Genomic DNA, 17,091 nt, shown 5'->3' with positions numbered 1-17,091 from the left:
TCCAGTGCCGCAGCAGCGCAGCCGGGAGGTGACAGAGGAGGGGGTAGCACGGCCGGACCGGACACCGATGGAACTCAGGAGCTAGGCTATAGGCTGCTACCAGGCCCGATCCACTAGGACTTTAGATAGACGCGTAAAAATCACCCAGCAAAGCCTACACGACGACAGGAACGAGCCGTGTGTTAGCCTAGGCCAGACCCCCTCCTCTCTGTCTACTGACTATTCAAAGGCGAGCACTGTCAAAGAGCTCTTCAAACGCTGTCGAAATACATTCACTGACTTAACATAGTGTATATCGACCACAGCGGAACCGGAGGAACCGTCGACGCTCTGTCCCGGTTCGCCCTTCAGCTGCGCCCCCGCTGTCTGTGTCAGCTGCTGCGCATCCGCGAAACATGCAGGATGAGCCTGTTGGGGTGACCAGTACACACTCACCCCCGTCTAACGACGAGAAGGACAGCGACAGCGGCTCTAAACCCACCGAGAAACGACCGGACCACCGCCACAGCCCTGACAGTCAGCTGTGCGCGTTCACGTCCGTGTACAACCTCCTGAACCAAAGGACTACTTTCACCGAGCCTTTTTACACGACGCTGTCTATCAGTGACCTTCAGCACAGTCATAAAATCCATCTGCAGCCTGGTCTGAGCCCCCCGCTGGAGAAGACAGACACCCGGCTCTGCGCTGACTCTTCCCTGGAAGAGACTCAAACTGATGCTGCGTCGCCATCGCCCACTTCCGTAAAAACGATCCAAATGGACTCCCCCATCGCCCACCACAACAGCAATGGCAGCAGCACTGCCAGCATGTTATCCGGGGGTCTCAGCGCCGCTTTCCCTAACCCCACCCAAGAGATGCAGAGCGCCAGTGGGGGGTCCACCTCACCTTCCCTTCCTGGTTTCGGTACCCCGTGGTCGGTCCAAACCAGCTCCTCTCCCCCGCCCGCACCCATCAACCCCGTGCACACCATGAACCAGATGCCCAGCACAGATTCAGACTCCAACAGCTTCTACCCCGGCATTCCCTCCTCCATAAACCCGGCCTTCTTCCAGAGTTTCTCGCCGGTATCAGCTAATCCGTGTCCCGGGATTAACGTGCAGGGCTTCAGTGGCCCTTTCTCCCCGCAGATGAACGTGCCCCCGCCGCCCCAGAGCCGCAGGTCCCCGGTCAGCCCCCAGATGCACCCGCAGCAGGGCGCCTTCCTTCAGCAGAGAAACAACTACAACCAGCATCAGGTGAGCGCACGGCACACGCAGGTCACACATATGGCCGCCATTACCTCCTCCACTTCCGGTTGTATCTTCTCCATCATGACCACAGTCTGCCTCAGGGAGAGGTCAAATCAGTATTTTATGAATAATCACTATAGTGGCTACTGAAGGGTCCATAGGCCAAGCTGCATCTTGTGACACATGCCCGGGCTTTCTATGGGCTAAAGGCAAATGTCAGTTGAGCCTGAACAATGTCCATTGGCTATGAGGGCATGTTCTGACATGTCACTGTCTAAATGTTCCCTGTCATTCATTTGCACCAAAATAAACTAAACATCAGAGTTACTGGTGCACCATCTAGGAGTAACCTAACTACTAGTAATAACACCCTACCACTGTGCAATTGTTACACTGATTGTCAAAAGTGAATCATATTAGCGTCCTGAACATACTATCATCCCACATACAAAGTCATACAAAATATGCCTAAAAATAGGCTACAGAAGCAACACTTCAGTGCATTCGTAGCCTCCATCTCTGCTCAATGTCAATATTCATTTCTCAATTTCAAAAATATTCCACATTTCTCCACAATCTTGTCCTGTATCTGTTTAGATGACAAAGCACTCTCAGGGCCGATAAAAGGATGGGTAAATCTGGTGATCAGAGCATCTCTGAATACTGCTGCTGTTCTTTCCTGGAAGCAGGCAAAGGGAAGTGGTCACATGACTGTGGCTGGTTCAATACCAAGACATTGATGGTTTGATGGTGCCTTCAGTGGTCCAGTGAAGTTGGAGGACATTATGGCGCTGATGGTGAAAGGACATGTGGGGTCACGGGCTTGTGTAAAGACACCGTCACTACACACTGAATGAGATGGTGCATGAGCTGTGGGTTTCCTCATGTGATTTGCAAACAGGGCGTGGATTCCTCTGAGGCTGCAACTTTTGCATCTCATGCATCATTGACCTTTAACCTCTGATCCTGGTTAGAGCCACATGCAAATACTTTCAAGATTCACAATGAATAAATATAATCTAAAACAATTTTTAATTTATAGGCTTATCTCTCTGAAATTCAGTCTGTCTTGCCCTGTCTGGCTGCAATAACAATAGGCATATAACATCAGTTTATTGTCTTGTTATTATGAGGTTAAATATTGTTATGATATTGCATGTATTAAAATATGGTTAGTAGTGATACCAAATATTAGCAGAATATGATTATGTTTAACATTGTTCTCAATAACAGTATAATGTGATTATAATATTCACTGTTCTGTTTTCACATTAATATTTAGCATATGTATTCAGAGAATGCTGATATATTCAAAGCCTATGAGCAGCATGGCATTAGTTTAGTGACCACTGCTGCTATGCTCCTGCTCAAGCCGTCTCAGTCATACTTATGAAGCAACTCCTCATATCTGTCACTCATTCAGTCCTGTGACTACTCCAGATTACATTGCAGAAGGATTTGTTTGACTGCAACAAACACTTAGTGTTGATAAGCTTGTGTGGAATGGGCAACTTAAACTTCAGATAAATTTGACTGTTCACAGTTGTGCTCCAAACATGTTTTTAACCATTTGCAAAGGAGAAGCTGTATTTAGTGAGATGATGTGAGCATGAGTGCAGGGAGCAGGTGCCGGCTGAGTGCAGTGTAACTTACACTAGCAGTGCACGAGATGCCTGGTATTAGACTTAAAGCTCTAAAGCTTCTTATCGCTCCTCGTTATACTAGCACAGTGCTTCTCAAGCTGTGGTTTGAGAAACAATTGTAATGGTTTTCATGTGTCTTTTTCAATGTAGGTTATGGTAAGGGGTGTGAGATAATGGCCAAAATAAATATTTCTTTATTTAGATACGGAGATGATATTTCTCCAGTGTCCAAAACTGTTCATGTACCATGTCTTGGTTGAAGTTCAGTTATTGCACAAATGTGAATAAACATTACATAGAAAAATGCAGTCATCACTTTATATCCATTCTTTTTATTTTCATCAGATCTTTTCCAGTTTAATTGCGTTCAAATGACTGTTTTAAAATCAGATGCCACTTTTACAGGTTAGCTGTTAATATGTACTTATTTGGGGTTTATCCTTTTAACATTTTGATGGTAGTGTTACTCATCAACTTGTGGACAGTTTAGCCCAAGCTTAATATTGTAAACCACATTTTGTACCATAACATTTAGCATGAAACTGTGATCAAAGGTTTCATGACATAAATATGTAGGTACACTGACCAAGTCCTACCCTGTGTTTTATTTGTCACCTGTGTAGCCTATGGTGAAGCCCTCTCCATGGAGCAGCCACCAGGGGAACGGCTGGGGCTCCGGAGGGATGTCCTGGGGCAGAGACCACCGTCGAGGGGGGAGTGGTCTAGGCGTACCTGGGTCCATCAGCCACCTCTCTCCGCTCAAAAAGCCCTTCTCTAGTAATGTCATTGCTCCCCCCAAGTTCCCACGCTCCGCCGGACCGCTGGGACCCAAGTCGTGGATCGAAGAGAACATGTTTCGCACAGATAGCAACAGCAACTCCCTCCTGCCCCTCCAGGTGAGTGCCAAGCCTATACAGGGACTGGTCTGGTTAAATGAGGGAGAATGGTAGGTCTGGTTCGTTTTGGTGGCCACATATTTTTAATATAAATATTCAATGCACAAAATAGCAATGATAATAAATTGTGCATTGTGAGTAAATAGCTAACAACCAACTAAATAAATGCGTTTTGTAGAAATAGTGTAAAACAAATGTTATTTTTGCTGGGCGTTTCACCTTTCAAAAGAATAGATATTAGGTTTTAAATTGTTAAGTGCTTTGGCGGCTGTTTTAATTTTTCATCATTATAATGTAATGTAGGCCAATAATATATTCTTAGTTCTCAAAGCCTGCAGATTCTACCCTAAAAGTTAGTAGCACTAAGTATATGTTTTTTTAATGTGTAACAAGATGTACTCATATCCATAGCATATCGCTGTGTAGTAGTCGTAGAGTATTTATAATACTACTACTACACTACATATTCAAGTAGACATAGGCATATTATTCCACCATGTCCATCTATTGATCGTCTATTCAACGTCTAAAGGCTACCACATACTGATTAGTTAATACACTAATGCACATTGGAGGGGGGGGGACTGTTTGTATGACATCAAGCCCCTCCACTGAAGTAGTAGTGGTACTTTTTGAATTTCAGTAACAGGGGAGGGGTCCTAACTAACCTAAGGTGTGACATAGTGGGTGCAGGGTGACAGGGCTTTTTCTAAAGGTGTGCTTCAGGTAGACAAGCTGGCATGGGACAAATCTGCAAGAAAAGAATGAAAATGCTACAGAGTTCACATAAGGTGACATGTGTGGTATTGTATGTATTGCAGTTTTATTTGTGATTTGTTTTTCAAACCAAGCTCCAATTCACATCGTATTTTTACTGGGAATGTTAAAACTACTCATAGCTCCATACTGTAAGTTTTTAACCCCAAAATAGACTGTAATTAATTCAACTTTTTTCATTTTGTGTTTTTTTTTTACTGTGAGCGTGCTTGCATCTCCATAAACTCAAGCCTGGACGCGTTTGTTTGTTTCCATGGCTATAATTTTCCATAAAAACTCATCTCTCTTCATGGAGAATGATCATATAGTTTGAACTTTCTGTTTCCACGGAATGATGCAGGTTACACAGCGTTGCTTTAGCTAATGTTCAGTCATGTTTGTAGAGGTTAAAGGTAAGGTAAATTTCAGGCTTTGAAGGTTTTTACATATTTACATGCAGAAGACAATATTATCTTAATATTATTGCAAGCACCCTTTGGGATTTGTAGCCTTAGTGTTTTGTGTTAATGTGTTAATATAGTTGGGATAAAAACAATTTGTATTTCATCTATATGCACTCAAAGTATGTTATTTTCCTAACACCTGATCAGTAGTGAACACAAGAACCCCTTCACCTTGTAGTTCACTAATAGCTCAATAAAGTACCGCACCTTATATGAGAGTTTCCTTCTTTTGAAACAAGTAACAGATATGGATTTTATTAGTCTTTTCAACAGAATCAAAACAGACTCACTAAAGGGACAATAATAGTATGACAAAGTTGCTTTGAGCTCAAATGATTATCAATATCACTGCCAAGAAACACAGCACTTCCTATTCCAGGAAGCAGCCCCGGCACACAGGATTGTTCATTTCCATAAACAGTTCTGAATCCAGGATTTTTCAGATTCCAAGTCTTTTCCTTCCTTCCTCTCTGTTTTATGTTTCGTGGACACATTAGAGAGAGAAGGACTGAAATATTATCCAGATGCACACACAACATTCAAATGTTATACTTTATAGGTTTAGACAACTCTCCAGCTTTTTGTCACGTTAAATGTGATTGTAGTAATAGAAAGCAAAAGTCATGAGCAATGCAACATAATAGTTTTGACTATAGATCTAATAATTGTATTTGGAATGTTAAAAAATAAATTCATATATTGTATAAAATATTGTTATATGTTATTTTTGACTACTTCAAAAGCACACACCTGTGCTTTGGTTATGTATCACACTACATGCCTCTCCAGGTCAGTGTAACTTTTCTCTCTGGGAACAGGTCCAAGAACATACCTTCGCATAACCCCTAATGGGAAAAATACGGAAAGAATGTTAATCCAAACGTGAGTTAGTTAGACTTAAAATCCTTGGCATTTAAAGCCAAGGACTTAATTACTACACAGTAATCTAAAAGGCTTATACATGTGTGACCAAAATGTGAGCTTATCTGAGCAGAGTGGAGTCTACTTACATTCAAGTAGCCACCAAAAGATAATCAGATTAAAGTCTAAAATGGTTTCTATCACCATTGATTCGTTCAACAACATTTCCTATTTTTGAACAGGAATGGTAGTAGTGCTTAATCTATCAACTATACACTTACATTTGAAATGTTTTGGGTTTGTTTTTTGTAGATTTTTTAGACAATCTTTATAAATACACAAAAGAAATTATTTGGGCACAGTAGCTCATACACCACCATATATTATATACATTACAGATATTGCAAAAATAACTAGAGACTGGCGTCGAGTAAGACATAATTATATAAATGTATATATACAAGTAAAAAATATATAAATATATATATATATATATATATATTATATATATATATATATATATATATATATATATATATATATATATTATATATATATATATATATATATATATATATATATATATATTATGTAATTACAATACAAGGAAGATTTTTACACAGAATGGATGTTGCTGGGCTGTTATGATGAGTTGGTTTCTTTCTATTCCTGTGATTTTCATGAATAAGTAAGACAATCTCTCCATAATTTGTCGACACTTGTGTTTCCAGGACCGCTCTCGGATGTACGACAGTCTGAACATGCACTCCCTGGAGAGCTCCCTCATCGACATCATGCGTGCCGAGCAGGATCCTATGAAAGGTAAGGTTGCCTTCCTTTCCCTTTCTCTCTGCCCTACCAGGTCAAATGGACAGATCGGGTTTACTCTGGGCAGACAGAGTGTGTGTACTAGACCAATGCAAAGATCCAGGCCTGTGTGCTCATTTTCCACTTCAGCTGAAAACTATACTGTCACGGGATGTCTTTAATTGACGCGAAATACTAGTAGTAGTAGCAGGAGCAGCAGCAGTAGTTGTTGTAAGAGTTGGAAACAGTATTAGTATAAGTTGTAGTTGTTGTAACTATTGAGGTGCAGTGATAGTATTAGTACTCATTAGTAGTAGCAGGTGTAGTAGCTGCAGTATAGTGGTAATAGTTGCCAAAAGAGTAAAAGTAGCATTGTGCCACAAAGTACCATTAAACACTCTAAGATAGCTTAATATTTATATCTGCCATACTAAATATTTTCAATCCAATTAATACTGCAATAATAATCATTCAAAAAGTCACATTTCTTCTTTTATCTATTTGACTTGATAATTCGCTTGGGTTACCTTTGTGTTTATGAAGATACTTACATCCATACATCCATACTGACCTGATAAAAGTCAAAGAAAAAAGAGTCCATGGAGTGATGTTGCTTTGCAGCTGTAGTGGAGGTAGATTGGCAGTAGCAGAGAGTGTAGCCTGACACTGGCCTCAGAGGCTCAGCTGCTGGACATTAGAGCAGCAGTGTCAAATAACCTGCTCTAAATGAGACTGGTTTACAGCTCACAGTTTAGCTCCAATAAACCACCCACCAATAACAAACATACTGTGTCAAACAAAGTCAAATTAAGGGAAGATAGTGTCATTGTTAGAATTACCTCAAGTATATGAGTATTTGTCTTGTATACACACATTTTGTTTATAAATTATAAACTAAATAACTACCACAAGCATGTATTAAATATGAAAAACATAATACTATCATTACTGTTTTAAGTATTGCCATTGTGATTTTTTAATTTTTTATTTTGCAATGTATGTTGGACTATGTTCAGAGTGCACTTTGTAACCAGGAGCATTAACATTTGAGATAATAAAGTAATACAGAAAATAATTTAAACTAGTCATTTTTAAAATAAAATGTATATAAAATAAAACTTAAAATAAGAGTTTTCCTAAATAATTCCATTTAATAATTGCACTCAAATTGTGATTTTGATTCAGTTTTAATATATTATGCTGCCCTGTTATACATATTATTGACATGTTCATAATTTTATATCCTGTATTGTGTGTTAGAGATGTGTATTATCCTTTAATTATGACAGAAACTGACAGCGGTAAGGACTCTAGCATGTTAGACCATATTAATTAGTGTGGATTAATTACCCAGCCACATTTAGCATCCTGTAATATTAGGACAAATAGGTGCTGAGTTTTTTGTTCTCCGCAGCAGTATCAGCAGATGGAGAGGACATGGCCCAGTGCTCAGAGCAGGAGAGGGCCATCCAGGCTAAATTTAGACCCAATGGTGCTTTGACACACTGCGTATGACAGCCCGGAGAGGAAGAGCAGGGAGAGAGGGAGAGAGAGAGCGAGAGAGGAGGGCACGGGGCACTTATAGAGCTCACCACAGCTAACAAAACACAGACAGGGCGCAGTATGAAAGAGTGGATGAACTATTGTGGTAGGACAGCTGGAAGAGGTGAGTAGGAAGGGTTTACATGTTTAGCAATTAGCACATTGAATATGAATATTAGAGATTTAACACTAAGCAGTCCTCTATCTTGGCTTTACATCAAATAATAAAATGATAGAATATCAGGAAGTGACTTGTAGTTATATATAAAACCTTATCCCATCTTCACATTTCTCATAATAGGAGCACTATGTGATTTTAATTGTAAAATGTCCCCCACCTGCTTTTCTCCATAGTGATTGTTGTCTAATATGTTCCACAGTATGGCATTCATTCAGTGACAGGTGTTTAGTGCAAAAAACAATAATTCTGTAAATGCATTCTTGCTATGAGTGCTGTCAGCTTTTGATAGATCTGACCTGTAACTTGGCCTGGTTGTTGTTTAGTGCCATATTTTGGAACATTCAAGACACAGCGAAAACATGTCCAGTAAGACAAGCAGGTGTCAGATCAGTGGTGTAGTGTAGCTGCGTAAGGTCCCGGTACAAGTCTGGTGCTGGGCTCCCTCCTCCCTCCAGCCCACACCATCTTGACCCATCCCTGTGTGACAAACATAAATCCACTTCCGTTTATACTGAGTCTGTACTGGGGAGGGGGGCCAATCCTACCTTGCTATAGGCCATCAAAGTGCCGTAGGCCCCAGTACATTGCATCAGCTGCACCGCCAAATACTACGTCATTGTGTCAGATCCTTCACTATAAAGTTACATAATGTATCTTTGACTGGTTGTAGTAAAAACAGACAACACTGACCCCCCCATGCAAAGATTATTATTTATAAAGTTTATATAAAGTTATTCTCCTCTATCAAATTACATTACTAGGATTTTAAACCTTATAACAAACATGACAGCTAACTAAAATATTCCATCATACAGCCTTGTGGGTGCATATTTCAGCTGCATATCTGACATTGTCCAGCCTGATCATCCAGTTGTGTTTGTGGATAAATAGCTCTTTTCTTCCTCGTGCTGCCCATGTGACCAATCCGCTGTGGTGCGTTCAAAGACAGCCATTGTAGTTGTGTTTTTCCTGTTGTGATGCTGCTGTCTGACCCTGTCCTCTCCATCTGCTCTGTCTGTGTTCCTCCTCTTATGAATGTGTGTGTATGTGTGTGTGCGCGCGTGTGTGTGTGCGTGTGTGTGTGTCACATCAGGCCGTGTGGGATGCCCTTACCCCGGGGCAGAGGGCCTTCTCATGCTCAATGGTAATTATGATTTAGTTCTGTCTGTGTTCCCCCTGCGTGCACTGCATCCCACTCAACTGAGGGCCCAATACATTTACCCAATACGCTTCGCAGATCAGATCATACACGCTAACATTTGTAGTACTACGAATACTACGCATAGTGTGGTACTATAGTGAAGTGTTCCCTTCAAACACTTGGCAGGGAGTACTTGAAATGATGTCAGGTTAAAAGTTCTACTAGGCTATTATAGATGATTGTTTCTGTATTCTTCTTCAATAAAATAGTCTTGTTTGCTTGTCTGTTAAAGCCTTTGACCTCGAGTTATAGCTGTTCCTTTTATATCAACCTAAGCTTTTTTCATTTTCAGAATTGACACAGCTGGTGTACTCTGCCTCTAAAATAATAGTGTTTTATAACTGTCTCAGCGGGACAGTCGTAGATCACATTTGGAAATGACTATGAAACTGTTTTTGGTGATTTTCCCTTGAGACAGAAACCAACTGGGTACACATTACTACTGATAATAGTAAATACATGTACACTTATTTAAAGGAAGAAAGGGTTGTATTTTTTAAATGTATATCCAGCTGAAATGTGCTCTTACTTCTCTACATGCAGCTAGAGGCTATGGGAGACGTCGAGGTAAATTTGAAACAACATTTTGTGGCTTTTATTGTGGCATGCTTACAGCTTGAACGGGCACCAAACTGAGGCCTCAAGTCTGGAAATAGTGGATAATTAAAATGGGTCATCAATCATTATATAATATTAGTTAAGACAATAGTGACAGGAGCAAAACTAGAACGGTGATACCAGGTCTCAGCATTGGCCCGTGACCTTAACAGCTTACTGCAATAACTGCTTTGTGACGCACAGCTTGCTTTTTCCACTTCTCCAGTTTCCAGAGTTAAAACAATGGGAAAATATTTTTATTTTGCATTGTTAACTTGAAATGAATATTGTACCATGATGTTGTTACCTAGACGACAGATGGTGATTGGACTGAGTGGAATTGTGTTTGTGATTGCTTCTGCTTTATGTGCCTGTATTTTATTAGCTCTTGGACTAAATGAGATTTTTTTTTTTTTTCATCAGGTCGCTCATCTCTGTTTCCTATTGATGACAATCTCCTTGACGATGGCCACATGAACCAGGGCGTCCCGGGACTCAACTGTTACCCGCACCAGAACGGGGAACGCATTGAGCGCTTCTCCCGAAAAGTGTTTGTGGGAGGTCTGCCCCCTGACATAGATGAAGGTGAGGGAACATTTTTGTTACATTGTTAATTCAAATGTTCTGTTTATTCTGACCTGATGTCTCTTTTCTGTATGGCTCAGATGAAATAACATCCAGTTTCCGCCGCTTTGGTCACCTGGTTGTTGATTGGCCGCACAAAGCAGAAAGCAAGTCCTACTTTCCACCTAAAGGTATAAGCATTTTAATTTGCTGATTCTGCAACATCAAAATCAAACAAAGTCATGCCACATCAAATCTATTTTATAATCTATGTTATACATCTGAGATATGAGAGTGGTGATTGGCTGGAGCCTTGCATTTTAATAACAACATCAACATCTGTCTATCTATAGTATGTTTGAATTAATGATAGTCCATGTAGCAATTTATAAATCATAACTAAACCAGGATTAAACTAGGATTCAGCATGATTTAAAACCTAATTCCTAACTAAATTTAACTATAATATAATCCTATAATTGTAAATAGCAATTGTGGCATTTATATTTTGCTATTAAAAAGCAAACTTTCTAATTTTATAAATTGATTCTCCCTTTTTAATAAGACCAAGGGCATTTACTATTGAAATTAATTTCTCAAGTATAAAATGCTAGAATCATAACATTTTGCTTTTCCAGAAGTCTAAGCTTAGTTTTTCACATGCTAAAATAAAAAACAGTGGACAGTATATGACCTAAATAATAGCTACCTTTAAGATTTATTAAATGCATTGAAATTGATTTGATTGTAGTTCTGTGTTTTTCTCCCAGCAGCAGTGCTATGTGAGCAAGTGTTATGGCCATATGTTGTTTGACCGTGCTTGTGTCTCCAGGATACGCCTTCCTGCTGTTCCAGGAGGAGAGCTCTGTGCAGGCTCTCATCGAGGCCTGTATGGAGGAGGACGGACGGGAAGCTCTACCTGTGTGTATCCAGCCCCACCATCAAAGACAAGCCTGTGAGTAACACCCACATAGTCCATATCACAGCATTTTAATACATTTACATGATTTCACCACAGTGGTTTGAATACTCATATTAAACTATAAACCAGTTTGAATGTAACACTTATAACATTTTATAATAACTACACTTTAAAATAGCCATAACCCATTTTTTATATATATATTGTAATTTTGCATTTTTGTTACCATCTTGTTGCATTTGTTGAGTGAATTTGCCCAAAGATGAATTTTTCTTTCATTGCCTAAACTCAGTTTGGTTTTTGAAAACATTGCTAGGACAAATAGTGAATTTCAAGTGGCACTTATCTGTTTTTGCAAATGAGCTCTTCAAATATAATCTAGTGAATGTTTTGCGCACTGTGAAAATCAGACAAAATGAACACTGCTGCTGATGATGATATTACAAGCCAAGAAACTCATTTTGTTTATTAGCACTTACCAAAACTTCAACAATGGCTAGCTTGATTTGACTTGTTATGAAAGACAAATTCGTAATTTATCACCTGTACAATGATTAAGAATTTGATCAATATTGTTTTTTTATGTTAATGTTTTAATGTTTTTAAAGTTGCTTTGTGCTTCTATTGCAGGTTCAGATCCGCCCTTGGAACTTGAGCGACAGTGATTTTGTAATGGACGGATCTCAGCCTCTGGACCCCCGTAAGACCATCTTTGTGGGAGGAGTGCCTCGCCCCCTTAGAGCCAGTAAGCACAATAATGAAAAAAAAATACTACTATATTCATTCAGTTTTGGTCATATTTTTCTTGGTGCCTTTTTATGTGTCCAATTTCCACATACTTAATCTGTGTACTTCTGTGTGCAGTTGAGTTGGCGATGATCATGGACCGTCTGTATGGAGGAGTGTGTTACGCCGGGATAGACACAGACCCTGAGCTTAAATACCCAAAGGGGGCGGGACGAGTGGCCTTCTCCAACCAGCAGAGCTACATCGCAGCTATCAGTGCCAGATTTGTCCAACTGCAGCATGGAGACATTGACAAGAGGGTATGTGTGTGAACTCACAATTTATTGTTACACTGGGGTCTTATCATTTTGTGCACCAGTATACAGTATTTGTTTAAGCTATTGTTATTATCACCAACATCATTGAACGGAACACAATGGAAAATTCCCCAGTGTTCCTGTTTTTTAAGTGCAAGCTTTCATAAAAACATGGAAGGACTGAGAGCTTCATGGGATATTTTCTTTGTTAAAAGTCCAGAACAAGTCAAGGACAAGGCTCAAAGTTAACAAACAGTGAAGTTGACCATAAAACTTACATATGATAGATTTTAAAAAAGCAGTCAAAAAAGGTCTGGGACGCTCTGTTGGAAATATTATAAAAGTCCTTTATTGGTTACATGGGATGGGTCAGCTTTTATGTTTGAATCAGTGCTTAGAAATTAGGAAGAAAAGCCATTCAGGTTGCAACAGTGGCTACAAATGAAAGTGGAAATGTGTAGAAAATGCTCTGAAAATGAAAATTAAGATATAAAAAATGCAAATAGTTCTACCGGGAACTTGATGAATATAAAACTAACACTGAATGTTTCTCCCTGGCCGACTTAACTTTCATCCCTATAGTTAAATTGTGCAGTCAAATAAAAAATAAAAACAAATGAAAGGCAAAATCCTAATTGTGTCATTTATTGCCGTAGCATTTTTAACGATTCTGTGCTTTTTTTCAGGTGGAGGTGAAGCCCTACGTCCTGGATGACCAGCTGTGCGATGAGTGTCAGGGCGCTCGTTGTGGGGGGAAGTTTGCTCCCTTCTTCTGCGCTAACGTCACCTGTCTCCAGTACTACTGCGAGTTCTGCTGGGCCAACATCCACTCACGGGCCGGCCGAGAGTTCCACAAGCCCCTGGTCAAAGAGGGCGCCGACCGACCACGGCAGATCCACTTTCGCTGGAATTAGAAAGAACCCACCACAATGAGTGCGACGAAACTCATGGTCTCTCTGCCTCCCCTGCTTTCCTGTCAGTATAATCCTGTACGTAGCACTAAACAGTATATTCGAAACATATATATCTATATCTTTTGTAGCAGCCAAACACCACAAGCCTATGTTTTTCACCAAATCTCCCCTTCACATCTCAGGCTGATAACAACCTTTTTGTGGTACGTTCATCTTTTCTAAACGGAGATTTAAAATGAAAAAAGAAGAGATTGATTTTTGTAGGTTTTTTTATTACCATTATTTTTGTATGTGAGATTTCAAAGTAGATACGGGAATGTTTTTTGCATGGGGGCAGCTCGTCTGTCTGTCTGTCTGCTGCTATAGCCACCCGACAACAGTGCGTGAAGTGCACATTTGTTAATGGGATAAAAACCTCAATTCTTTTATGTCTAGGTCATGACCAAAGGTAGCAACAACATAGGAAGTAACAAAATACAGTTGTTTCTTGCCATAGACTAAAAATTTATGAAAACAGTAGTGTGATACCTCAAAATCCCAATTCTGGTTTCTGCTAACTATATTCACTCCAATGAAAATTTTACAAGCTCTTTAAAGCTTTGCTGCTATGTATACATAAATATTAGTATAGGGATTATATTTAACGCTATTAGTAATGAGAATCACGTCAATTACAATGCAGTATGCACTTAACCACTTATGGCCCCCAATGCCATGAAAAGTGCATGTTTTTTCTATAGGCTTAGCTTCACAAAAGCATGCAGGATACATGTGACTTTGACAAAACACAGCAAAGATAGGTGTACAAATGTGGCGATAATTTAAGATATTTAATTACTATAGTAAGTAGCATGAACATCTAATACAGGTGTTTAGAGGAAAAAAATTACAGACATAAATAATGAAACACTATTTAAACTTGCATGTGTCGATGTTTATCTGTTGTTTACATACTAAACAATACAAAAAGTGATATTGGTTCTACTGTAGATTTAGTGGACGCCATCTTTTTGATACGGTGGCCTGTATGGCAAAAAATACCCTTTTGAGAAGCAGAGTGGTGTCCAGTGGTCCGTGTTTCGTGTTGTCCCCGTGCTGTGTGTGCTTTACGTCGACTGAGGCTCTAGTTTAGTAACAGAGAGGAGAATTCAAACATCTTTTCTGCCTTTAACCCACTAAATAATGTATGTTTCCAAAGCTGATATATGAGTTAGCAATGCCACGGCAGACCAAAATAGCACAGAGAATGACTTTCAGAGATCATTGGTCAACTTGGCAATGTCTTTTACTGGAATATCTTTAATGAAAAAGGTCTGATGGCTTGCTTGAATTTTGGATTACTCTTATGGGACAATCTTTACGTGAGGACTGGCATTTTTGTCAATCCGTTTCGGTACTGTAGCTGTGTCACTTTTATGTCGATGTGATTTTGTCTTTTTCAGTGTTCAGGTGCGTGCTGTTACAAAACTAAAACGAGACCTATTGGAAATTTATTTACCGGCAATAATTTCAGTTTATGTCTTGTGTGGACTACTTAACTTGTCACTGAACCCCCTATTTGGAACTTTTTATATTATGCACTACTTTTCTATATACCCCCACGCCTGTTATTTTTGCCCCAGTGTGATTCTCCCCCAAAAAATGACAAAACCGCCTATTTATAATTACAGATGATTTATAAAGTTTTATTTTTGCATACGTTAGGATGTAGTGAAGCAGTGGTCTTAAGTTATTATAATATATGTTGTGTACACCGGAATTAAATATTTTCTATAATATATTCTAATGTAGTTTTGATGTTGAAGGCCGTGGGAGTCAAGTTGTAATTTTGACTTTTTGGGGCTTAAGTTCTCACAATATATCGTCACCTGTAACACTTGACTTGTGCTGTTTTTGTGTGATTTTCTATGTTAAAACACTGTTACTTTGTTCTGTATGTGTCTTTGTTTTTGTAAAGAAAATCATATTTATTTCACTATTTTTGTAGACAAATGACTTGATTTTGATTGTATTTTTCTATTTATATATTATACAATTTATTTACCCCCCCTTTCCCCAATTATGTTACATGGAAAAACAAAGAATCATGTCATTAGGAGCAGCATCGACTTTTGTATTGTTTTAATTTGAAGGAGGCAAACATATGAAGGTTTAATTTTGTTCTTGGGCGAAACTTGAGATCCCCTGTCCTTGTAGATGCTCTGAAACTTGAATAATAACACATTTTGAAAGGCTGACTAACCTCGAATCTGTGTTGTGACGTGCAATACTGTTTCTAATGTTTGTATAAAAGTAAGATCTACCGTGTAAACCTTTATATAATGCAGATTTTATTTTTTTCATTGCATATTTTGCAGATTTCTGATCCACAGTGTCATTTTTTACTGTCAGAAAAATAAACCCCTGTTTTTTCATTGCAACTATTTTTAAATCCAGATATCTTTGTACTGATGTAAATGATTGTAGTTATTTTGGATAGTGTTTTGCTAACAAAAGGAGAGACTTTTTCATGCATATTACGAGTTTCTTTTCATCTTGTTTTTCCCACATTTTTTTTATTTAATAGTAGCAGATTACTTTGAATTATTTTTCATTCTAAATGTCATTGGTATTATTTTGTACTTTTATGTGAAAATACACAATATGTAATTTTAAGAAGCTAATTGCTAATATATTATTTGAATTTATTTTTTTGAAGCTAAATATTTGTAATTTTACTGTCAAATTTACTAATTTTTAAATCTAATTTGTGTATAGACTCACAAATGTGTTTGGTTTGCTTGGATTGTAATTATTACTGAATGGTTCTTTGATATGCAAAACGATTTTTGTTTATTTTTATTTTGGTTTTGTATTTAAATGGGGTGTTGATTGCGACCTTTTGTTTCTTTCACTTCCTAAATAAAGACCCATTTTGTTTGGAAATATTATACTATTTGGTGTTATTATAGGGTAGATGAAATATAATTATTTTTACCTTCAGTAAAGTGAGCTTTCAAATAATCACAAATAGCAAATTATATGAATACTGAAGTCTTTAACAAATCGTAAGCAAAACATAAAGATCCTGCACTAAAATAAAGCCGTAAGATGTTTTATGATCAATGTCTGTAGCACCGTCTAGAGGTCACCACACAGAATGACACTCCCACTGAGCGCAGCTATAGTCCTAATAATATGAATAATATTTACCAACGCTGGTTAATGCAAAAACATCTATTGTGATTTTTCTCAGGAATTAAACTACCAAGAAACATAAAACAATTATGAAAGTTACGTAACGTCACCCTGCCACTGGTTGCTAGGCAACATGCCGTAAACATGTTCTGCTAACGCGAATTTTAATGCTAGTTAGAATTTAAAGTTTATAATTGTGTCTGGGGTTAAATCTTCTAATCCCAGGGACAGAGCTTTGAAACAACGAGCCTAACCTCTGCAGGTAAAAAGATACAGACACATTTAGACAAAACT

The 17,091-nt window shown here is 38.7% G+C and overlaps 1 protein-coding gene across 1 annotated transcript; it reads left to right on the top strand.

Moving 5' to 3' along the window:
* On the top strand, positions 1-16,545 carry cpeb2 (cytoplasmic polyadenylation element binding protein 2). The gene is given in 11 exon segments (XM_055165000.1): positions 1-1,235; positions 3,496-3,768; positions 6,581-6,671; positions 9,473-9,523; positions 10,601-10,762; positions 10,843-10,932; positions 11,574-11,644; positions 11,646-11,696; positions 12,294-12,408; positions 12,528-12,709; positions 13,393-16,545. Coding segments are annotated over 11 exon segments (2,154 nt in total). The 5' UTR covers positions 1-395; the 3' UTR covers positions 13,621-16,545.
* The last annotated feature ends 546 nt before the right edge of the window (positions 16,546-17,091 follow it).

Source organism: Boleophthalmus pectinirostris, unplaced genomic scaffold (assembly GCF_026225935.1).
Source record: "Boleophthalmus pectinirostris isolate CB_2022bp ecotype Guang Dong unplaced genomic scaffold, ASM2622593v1 HiC_scaffold_7, whole genome shotgun sequence".
Classification (NCBI taxonomy): domain Eukaryota; kingdom Metazoa; phylum Chordata; class Actinopteri; order Gobiiformes; family Gobiidae; genus Boleophthalmus; species Boleophthalmus pectinirostris.
Note: the sequence above shows the minus strand (reverse complement) of the source record. Positions and strands in the feature narration are given on the sequence as shown.